The sequence below is a fragment of the Pimephales promelas genome, chromosome 14 (genome assembly GCF_988280905.1).
Source record: "Pimephales promelas chromosome 14, fPimPro1.hap1.1, whole genome shotgun sequence".
Lineage (NCBI taxonomy): Eukaryota > Metazoa > Chordata > Actinopteri > Cypriniformes > Leuciscidae > Pimephales > Pimephales promelas.
The window spans coordinates 14,755,840-14,766,594 of record NC_142782.1 but is presented as its reverse complement, the minus strand read 5'-3'; the positions used below and the strand labels follow the sequence as shown (position 1 = coordinate 14,766,594).

Below are 10,755 nucleotides of genomic sequence, written 5' to 3'. Positions count from 1 at the left end.
TATGCTTTAGGACTAATTTAATTGAATTTTAACAGATTTGAACATAATCTTTTTTTTTTTTTTTTTTTTTTTGCCTTTGTCTGACCACTTAGGTAACATTTAGAGTACAATGAACTTTTAGATTTTTGGACTTTCCCGCAGATCACATTCCTGTAGACCTATTTCAGGATACATGCTTGGCCTGTGCAAACTAAGTCATCTATATTTATAAAGGGTTTAAGTTCAGTAGCTATTTTTGAATTTAACCTTAATCGTTTAAAAAAAAAAATCCTGAAATTACACTAACTACGATAAATCAATATAATATAATATAATATAATATAATATAATATAATATAATATAATATAATATAATATAATAAAATATAATATAATATAATATAATATAATATAATATAATATAATATAATATAATATAATATAATATAATCAATTTGATGGCGGATCCAGAAAGGTTCAAACGAACAGATTCACCCACTGTAAAATGCAAAAGACTTTGTTTGGACTTCAGAGTGGCTACAGAAAAAAAGAGGGGATGTTATTACTAGTTCAGATGACATTTTCAGGTGAAAATTATTATGTTGATTATACTTCCAAAAAGAATAATCTGTGATTCTGAATGCCAGTATCGACACCGGCGCGGTGATTGACAGCCTCACACTCTCCTCAAACATTGTGTTCATCGTTCATCCGCGTTGTGCCGTGTAGAGGGTGTTGAAGTACAACTCAGGTAAAGTTAAAAATTCTGCGAATGACTGCAATTGCAGATTTCGAACAGAGATGGCGACAAAGAGGAAAAACTGCAGACTGCAGCTTTAATTGTATCAACCACAATTTGAACTTCTCAGGTCATGTTCACTGTGAAGCGCATTATCACACATGTGGCCTTGACACCTATAGGTTGCCAAGGTGATGGTTGAGATTAAACGTGTGTGTGTGTGTGTGTGTGTGTTTGATCAGGAGTGTGTGTCTGTCTGTCTGTCTGTCTCTGTGTGTGTATGTGTGTACTGAGGGCAATGATCTCTTTGACCACACCTCTCCACCGGAGCATAAAAACAGCTGAGCATCTCCATGCACCTCACAGACAATCAAACTTTAGCAAATCAACTCTCATCCTACACTTGTTTGGAAAGACTTGCAAATATGCCGTGTCCTTCTTCAGGCCGTAGGCAGAGGATACCGAGTGACTTTGACTCAGTACTGGAAAGAATTCTCATGGTAAGAGACTTGACTTTTGAGGGTGCCCAAATATGATTCATTATACCTGCTAATTTCGGGTCATTGGCGACTACTGTGATTGTTACAAACACATTTTGAGATCATCTTAATCATATATTAATATCAAATGATGTATTCTCAGAAAAAGCTATAGTCAAAAACTATTCACTTATTTGAGTCTCTCTCTCTCTCTCTCTCTCTCTCTCTCTCTCTCTCTCTCTCTCTCTCTCTCTCTCTCTCTCTGACATATTCTACAGGTGGACCAAATTCTGTCTGAATTCCATCTGAGTAAAGAAGACCTAGAGGAAGTGATGAGGAGAATGCGAAGAGAGATGGAGAGGGGACTGCGTGTGGAAACACATGATGAAGCCAGTGTCAAAATGCTGCCCACTTATGTCCGCTCCACACCTGAAGGCTCTGGTAAGATACTAGTTCTAAATACAACATAGTCAAATGAACCAAAAAAAGTGCAGTATTTATTTTATTTTTTTCAGTGGTTGAGTGGCATAATGTATATGCTGCATTTTATAATTTAATGTTCGCCTCATGAGACATTAGTCAAAGACTGTAAATCGGTGTTTACAGGCCAATAAAATATTTGATATGCGTCTTATCAGCTTTCTCTAAAACTTATCCAAATTCATTTGACATGATTGTAAAAGAGGCTTCATAAAACACATCATTTTAGAGATATTATCTATAGATTTAAAATGATGCATGACCACAATTGTGGCTACAATTTAGTTATAAGTTGCAATCCTACATTCACATACTATTTTAATAGATTTAATAAATATATTATTAATATTTGTTGTTTTTGTTTATATTTGAGCTTATATATATTAATATTTATAACAGTCTATATCATTTTGAGTCTTGAATTGGAAACTCTCAAGGGTTGGCTTTTTAAATATATATGAGTTATGTGTCTATATTCAGAATGACTTATGAGCAGAAACCTTTTTTATTTTTTGGTATGCATCGCTTGCCAAAATTGGGGCTGACTAGAAAGGGATTGACAAATGTATTTTATAAATAAAACAAGTTTCAATTTTTATATTTTATGGCATATTTAAAAAAAAAAAATGTTGTTGTGTTGCATCAGATATTTGATGCTGTTATCAAGCACATATTCAGCTTTAAAGGGACTGTTTGTCATCTATTAATTCTGTCCTAATTTTTTCGCCCTTATTCCAAATCTTTATGACTTTTTTTCTTTACAAAAGAAGATATTTTGAAAAATATGGTTTACCCATTTTCTTCAAAATATCGTATTTTGTGTTCAGCAGAAGAAAGAAATTCATACAGGTTTGAAACAATCTGTATGCAAAAACGAAGAATTAAAATTTTGGGGTCAATCATTATCAGTTTCTTTTAGATTAGTTTATGTAACAATAGAAGGGGTACATTGACGAAAAGTCAAAATAAATTGTCTTTTCCTGGAAGCTGATGTTGATTCATGTGATTGATTCATGTGACTCATCTCAGAAGTGGGTGATTTCCTGGCACTGGATCTTGGAGGGACAAACTTTCGAGTGATGCTGGTGAAAGTGGGTGAGGATGAAGAGCGAGGCTGGAAGGTGGAGACCAAGAATCACATGTACTGCATCCCTGAAGACGCAATGACCGGCACAGCTGAAATGGTGAGATATTAAAAAGGTCAAACACCATATAGCCTTAGCCTACATGGAATATAGAAATACACATATTTTGACATTTTAGTCTCCTCCGTCTCAGTCTGTACCCCATATTCTCTCCATAAAGTTGTTTGACTACATTGCCGAGTGCATATCTGACTTCCTGGACAAACATAATCTGAAACATAAGAAGCTTCCACTGGGATTCACCTTCTCTTTTCCAGTCCGTCATGAGGATTTGGACAAGGTCAGTGTCTGCATTCATTCTGAAACCACTTAAAGTCAGATCACAATCTGACAATAGAGAAATTTTGACGTATATCCGGGTGAAACGGTGTCTCGAACAAGAATAAATGTAGGGTGGGACTAGATTTTGTCCATTGGGAATTGATTGGATGGTTGTGGTTTGCTATTACAGTGATGTCATGTGAGTGACAGGTTGTCCCGCCCTCTCACTAAACATGTCATCATTAAAGAGAAGAGATTTGCATTTTAACGTGCACGTGCTTTTTCAACGTTGTGTGACATATTGTTTTTATGTTTATATTGTAATAGGGCATTCTGCTTAACTGGACTAAAGGCTTCAAGGCCTCTGGCGCTGAGGGCAATAACATTGTGGGTCTACTGAGAGATGCCATTAAAAGGAGAGGGGTTAGTATGCATGAGTTACCTTTCATACTATGCACAAATTCTGTTCTGGGATCTTTTCTAACTGGTAATGGAAAACTGCTCTCAAACTAAAATTAGACATCTTAAAAGGTTATAATAAACGGCTGTCCTATAAAAGTGATCGAATTATTTTATTAGGACTTTGAAATGGATGTGGTAGCCATGGTGAATGACACAGTAGCCACCATGATCTCCTGCTACTATGAAGACCGCAGCTGTGAAGTTGGCATGATAGTAGGTAAGAGAGTGGCCGCACACACTTAGACCCATGTAAATACAATTAGAGCTCGGACATAAACTTTATAACAGGAAGATGAGATATTTTTACAGCCATTCCGGGGAGAAAAACAACATGGCTATAAAGCAATATGCCTGAAGCTTTTAGTCTAATGTTTTTGTGTGTGTGTGTGTGTTGTTTTCATTTTCCTCAGGGACTGGCTGTAATGCGTGTTATATGGAGGAGATGCGTAAGGTGGAGCTGGTGGAAGGAGAGGAGGGGAGGATGTGTGTGAACACGGAGTGGGGGGCGTTCGGGGACAACGGTGAACTGGAGGACTTCCGCCTGGAATACGATCGGGTTGTTGATGAGACGTCACTAAACCCTGGACATCAGCTGTGAGTGATCTGGAACAATTCTGGGCAAATTGGTATTTAAATCTGGAAATTAACAAAAAAAAAAATAAATAAAAACAAAGGAATGGTATGAGGTAAAATGAATAGACAGAATACTTTGCTTCGACTTAAGCACAAAATTCTCTTTAGAGCATGATATTATGATATAACATGTAGTCATTTTTCTATTATAAAAATGTAAAATAAAAGCCATTGAGACCATGTTGGTAATCTGAAATTCAAATTCATATTTAAAACCGGAAATAACTAAAGTTACATTTGAAGGACGTTTAGGAGATAAAACGAATATGAAATATGTCTTAAATATTTCTCCACTATTTATTGCTCCCATTGAAGCACAAGATGCTACTTAGAACCTGACATTTAAAAAAAATTATCTACAATATGAAAATGTATATTTAGAAGTCACAGAGACCGCTTTGATATTCTGGAATACTAATTTCTAAAATATTTCTTAGAATATAGAATGATATTATACGTCATCATTTTTACTAAATAGAGACCACGTTGATAATCAGAAGTTCACATTCATATTTAAATCTGAAAATAAGCACAGTTACTTTAAAAAAAAAGGAAGGTTAAAAAATGTAAAACAAAGGAAGATTATGAGATAAAACAACATTTAATTAAAAAATAAAATATTTCAGCACAAGTTATTGCATCCACTGAAGCACAAGATGCTATTTAGAACATGATATAATGAAATAACGTCATAAAAATGTAAAATAGAAGCCACTGGGACCACTTTGATATTCTGGAATTTAAATTCATATTTAAATCGGAAATAAACAAAGCTCTACGATTTAAAAAAAAGAACTGAAAAAAAAAAATTATTCACTATTTATTGCTTCCATTTAAGCATTTTTAGTGATCTCAGACCTTTTGGGTCCCACCAAGTTCTGGCATGAAACTGTATGACGCAGGTTGATAGGTCCTTAACACATTTGGTAGCAAATGCATACCAAACTGATACTGTTGCATCAGTGCCAATAAACATTCAAATAGCAGTGTCAAATACCCTCCACCTTCCCCAGCTTCACAATAGATCTGCTAGGTTATTAATAGATGTGCATGAGAAGCATGTCTTATGATCACATCAGTGTCTGTGAACAGTTTGGCAGTAAAACGTCTCGGTACCTGCTCTGCAGTAGATCTATTCCGCCAAGATCAAATACATTAACCGTTACCATGCTAATCGCTAAGAGAGTTGTCATGACAGAACTTCAGTAAGCTAAAATGTCTTAAAGTTCAGAAAACAACTAACAATTAAGTTTCATTTAAACATACTTTTAACTTCAAAGATACATGCACAATTTTCTCAGAGATCATATTGTAACTACACTTTTTGAGCATCAGTTTGATCAATGGCCGAATCTGAAACGCCGATGTCCTTACATGCTTCCAAATTCATGAAGAGCTTAGTCAGATCAGCAACCTGGAGCTCTTATGTGGTGTCCAGGTGACAAGGGTTGTTTTTCTGTACATGTGGAGACACTGACGGTAGCCACGTCAGTGCTGGAATACACACGGCTGGATTAATGGCCAGGGAAGGAGATCATTAGTGAAGCTGCTCGCTTAATGGGTATTTACAGTGTATGTTAGAAGATACAGTGGAGGTCAACGGGCTGCTACTCTGTCCATGTCACTTAGGCCATTTGTATTTCATGATTATCCTCAGGCTTCTATCAATCACTTTTTTTCTTTTTGCTGCTGAACTTGAGCCACTTGATATTCTAATATGCTCATATTTTTCTCTCATATCTCTAGATTTGAGAAGCTGATTGGTGGGAAGTATATGGGGGAGCTTGTGCGTCTTGTGCTGCTAAAACTGGTGAATGAGGATCTGCTGTTTAACGGCGAAGCCTCAGACCAGCTGAAAACACGAGGAGCTTTTGAAACCCGCTTTGTCTCCCAGATTGAGAGGTAGGATTGAACTGCAGATCATAAAAAAAGATTGTTTTATATTGAAACATTCCTAAAGCAAGATACATTCACTTGAAAAGCAAAATGACTTGTGATATAAGGTTTTTTATTCTGAAAAAAACATTTTTTAGAATCTCTAACAGTCCTTGTGAAGAACACTTAAATGTATTGAATGGGCGCTTGTAGTATTAAAAGGAATGAAAAAATATACTTGTAGATCATATAATTTTACCGAAATTGAAGTTTACACTGTAAATAAATATAATATATTGGAAATGTTTATTGTATTTTTACTATTTAGATTATTTTACTGTTTATTTTGTTCGTCTTTTATTTATTTCATGCATTTTAATTTATATTCATTTGTAGTAAGAGTCCCTGATTATATTGCATTTTCTCTTGTTGTTTAAAAAAAAAGACAAACCATCCATTTTTGGAAAAAAAAAATGGATTCATAGCGTTTTGAAAAAATAAAATAAAATTGACTCTGAATTTATCATCAACGATATTGTCATAATATCAATATATCATTGTTCAACATGTTCAGACGGAGCAAAAAAAAAAAAACAGGATATTTTAACAGGATAAATTCAATATTCACAAAATATGTGGGTCTAGGTAAAAAATGTAATTTTTCTGAAAACTATTGAAATGGATTATAGCGTTTTGGAAAAGAGCTCCTTCTGATCAATAAGTTATGACAATATATGTTTTTACATTAGTTTTACAGCAACTTTCACCTTTTTTGATAAGTTATGCAAGATTCAACAACATTTTTAAGCCGTGTTTATGTAATCTACCTCATTAGATCATGTCTCAAAGCACATTACAATAATAATGAACATAAACAACTTAAAGATCACTGACCTGAACCACCTGACTGCTGCAGATTCTGCGCGCGGGTGGTATAAAAATACATGACAGCCATCGTGGGACTATAAAATGTTCGTCCAATCATTGCATTCGGCCCGAATGCAATGATTGGATGCACATTTTATGGTTCTATATCTTCAACAGATGAGATATTAGATCACTTAACTAACGTAATTGCTATCAAGATGTGAAGAGACTTTCAAGCAGCATAACAAAAAAATGTTTAATCACCTTCCCTGACTTTAAGTGTCCAAAAACACTACATTCAGTTCGCAAGTATCTTCTTTCAAAAGTGTACTTTTCACAAGGGAGATGCCGAGAATGAAAATATTATAATAATTCTTCATTTTATTTTTCATTTCAGTGACACAGGGGACAGAAAGCAGATTTATAACATCCTAACTTCACTGGGAATCTTGCCGTCCGAGCTGGACTGTGACATTGTGCGTCTGGCATGTGAGAGTGTGTCTACGCGAGCCGCGCACATGTGCGGAGCCGGACTCTCTGGCGTCATCAACCAAATGAGGGAACGGCGTTGTCAAGAGGAACTGAAGATCACTGTGGGAGTCGATGGCTCTGTCTACAAACTACATCCTTGGTGAGTACAAGAGGAGAGAGAGGCAAGGCAAACAAAGATAAATGAGGGGGAAATTAAGAGGAAGCAGTTTGACATGATGAGTAAGGGATATAAACACAATTAAAATGTGTGTTTCCTGCTTTAACCCTCCGATTCTTCCATTCAGTTTCAAGGAGAGGTTCCATAAGCTTGTGTGGGAAATGACTCCTCACTGCAAAATTACCTTCATCCAATCAGAAGAAGGGAGCGGTCGTGGCGCAGCTCTCATTTCTGCTGTGGCGTGCAAGATGGCCGCCTGCATGCTGGCACCATGAGAAACCCCGTGAATCGTCTTTGTGAGGTGGAACTGTAGAAACACCACTGACCCGCAATGTTAGAGCAGTCACGGAAAGCCTTCGTTTGGGTGAAAGTGCTTTTCTTCTTTCGTGGGCGGCTACGGGGTTGTTTGGCAACATTAACTACGTGCATGCAGCCCATTGAAATTTTTAACATATGCTATGTATCATTTAAAGCCATGATATTTACAGTTAAATGTGCTTTTAGACACAACATACGTTGTTTATTATCGCTATTGTCCTGAGCACATTCAGGTAATGTCACCTTCATGGCTGTTTTGGAGGTTAGGAGAGAAGTGGAGGAAAATAGATGTGAGTGTATATATATATAAATGAACTGTTCAGGTCCAGCAAGGTAATTGTGCACTGTTTATTGTTTGTTTTATTTATGAACTATTAAATTATGTTTATATACAGTGGTAATCAGAACTGTTAAATTATTTAATGCAGGACTTTAATATACTTTGTACATGTGAAAATGATTAATTATTGTAAATAAAGCTGTTGTACCATTGACTGATACACTCAAATTGCTGTTTTTTACGAGTGTGTGATCCTATGAAGTTTACATGAACATTACACTCAAAGACAAAAAGTAAATAAAAATTAAAGCTGCAAGCAGCGATGGGCGGGCCCTCGCACCTGTAGCTCGTTGGGGTGTGAGGCGGCCGCGTTGCATATTCTGCAGCTCAGCCGGTGCGGCTGTGAATTTGGTTCGCTGCTTCGTTAAAGGTCACTTCCAGTTGCCAACAGGTGGCGCTATGACTTAGGGTGAATGTCGGCATGTAGATTTGTTCAGGGCGGGACTCTTGTCAAATGTGTACAATTTGGTGCAGATCTGGGCCTTTACAGCCAAGTTACTACAACTTCCTCTTTCATGGCGAATCATCGACGCCACGGACATGCCCATGGATGAAAACGCACAGATAGCACAACTTTACATCGTCAATGCCTTTAGAAGGTACAGCAGAAATTTGAAGTCGATCCGACTAAATCCCTAGGAGGAGTTCGTTAAAGTACGGAGTGTGTAAATCGTCCGAAAATGGGCGCCAAATACAAAATGGCCGACTTCCTGTTGAGTTTAGGGTATGGGTTCTTGAGGCTTTTTTTGTGCGTCTTGAAATGATACACGTCCCCACCAAATTTCGTGCTTGTAGGTTGAACGTGGACGAGGGGCTAATTTTTTGCAATTTTCTAGGTGGCGCTAAGGAGCCATTTTGCCACGCCCATCCGCGAAACCCACAAAATACAAAATTTTTCACCAGTCCTGACATGCGTGCCAAATTTGGTGAGTTTTTGAGCATGTTGCGGCCCCGAAAATGGCGCTTACTTTGCAGAAAAAAGAAAAATTAAAGCTGCAAGCAGCGATGGGCGGGCCCTCGCACCTGTAGCACTTCGGGGTCTGAGGCAGCCGTGTTGCATTTTCTGCAGCTCAGCCAGTGCGGATGTGCATTTGCTACGCTGCTTCGTTAAAGGTCACTTCCTGTTGCCAGAAGGTGGCGCTATTACTGTGGGTGAATGTCGGCATGTAGATTTGTATATTGTATATACACTTGTATATTTAAGTTCAGTAATTTCACTTCAATGGCAATGATAATTACCTATTAATTGTTATTTAAGTGAAATTACTGAACTTAAATATACAAGTTTGATAAAAATCATCATTAAAGAAGAAAATTTCAAATGGCATTTAGAGGCTTTTGCATCTGAACTCTTCATTTATTTATTTAATATTATTAATATTAATTAAATAACACAGAAACTGTGATATCTCTTTTAGGTACATACACAATATGTTATAACTTTTAAGTTTGAGCCAATTTTTATTTTATTTTATTATTTTATTCTCCCACCTCCACCCCCCCTCTTCGGAGGACAACTTTATTTATTTCTTTATTTCTTTATTATCATTATTATTGATTAAATTATACAGAAACTGTGATATCTTTTTTAGGTACATACACAATATGTTATAACTTTTAAGTTTGAGCCAATTTTTATTTTATTTTATTATTATGTTTTTATTCTCCGACCTCCACCCCCCCCTCTTCGGAGGACAACTTTATTTATTTATTTATTATTATTATTATTATTATTTTTAAATTATACAAAAACTGTGGTATCTTTTTTTTAGGTACATACACAATATGTTATAACTTTTAAGTTTGAGCCAATTTTTATTTTATATATTTTATTTTACTATTTTTTTTTATTCTCCCACCTCCACCCCCCCTCTTCGGAGGACAACTTTATTTATTTATTTATTTAATATTATTAATATTATTTAAATTACACAGAAACTGTGATATCTCTTTTAGGTACATACACAATATGTTATAACTTTTAAGTTTGAGCCAATTTTTATTTTATTATTATTATTTTATTCTCCCACCTCCACCCCCCCTCTTCGGAGGACAACTTTATTTATTTATTTATTTATTTAATATCATTATTATTGATTCAATTATACAGAAACTGTGATATCTTTTTTAGGTACATACACAATATGTTATAACTTTTAAGTTTGAGCCAATTTTTATTTTATTTTATTATTATGTTTTTATTCTCCCACCTCCACCGCCCCTCTTCGGAGGACAACTTTATTTATTTATTTATTATTATTATTATTATTATTTTTAAATTATAAAGAAACTGTGGTATCTTTTTGTTTAGGTACATACACAATATGTTATAACTTTTAAGTTTGAGCCAATTTTTATTTTATATATTTAATTTTTTTTTTTTTTATTCTCCCACCTCCACCCCCCCTCTTCGGAGGACAACTTTATTTATTTATTTATTTAATATTATTAATATTAATTAAATTACACAGAAACTGTGATATCTCTTTTAGGTACATACACAATATGTTATAACTTTTAAGTTTGAG

The 10,755-nt window shown here is 35.4% G+C and overlaps 1 protein-coding gene across 1 annotated transcript; it reads left to right on the top strand.

The window, feature by feature from the left end:
• The first annotated feature begins 1,056 nt into the window (after window positions 1-1,056).
• On the top strand, window positions 1,057-8,385 carry gck (glucokinase (hexokinase 4)). Its single transcript, XM_039663420.2, has 10 exons — window positions 1,057-1,218; window positions 1,476-1,638; window positions 2,707-2,861; window positions 2,983-3,102; window positions 3,411-3,506; window positions 3,663-3,762; window positions 3,956-4,139; window positions 5,925-6,080; window positions 7,318-7,551; window positions 7,697-8,385. The coding sequence occupies exons 1-10, from the start codon at window positions 1,072-1,074 to the stop codon at window positions 7,842-7,844; spliced, it is 1,503 nt and encodes a 500-aa protein (XP_039519354.2). The 5' UTR covers window positions 1,057-1,071; the 3' UTR covers window positions 7,845-8,385.
• Window positions 8,386-10,755: the final 2,370 nt, after the last annotated feature.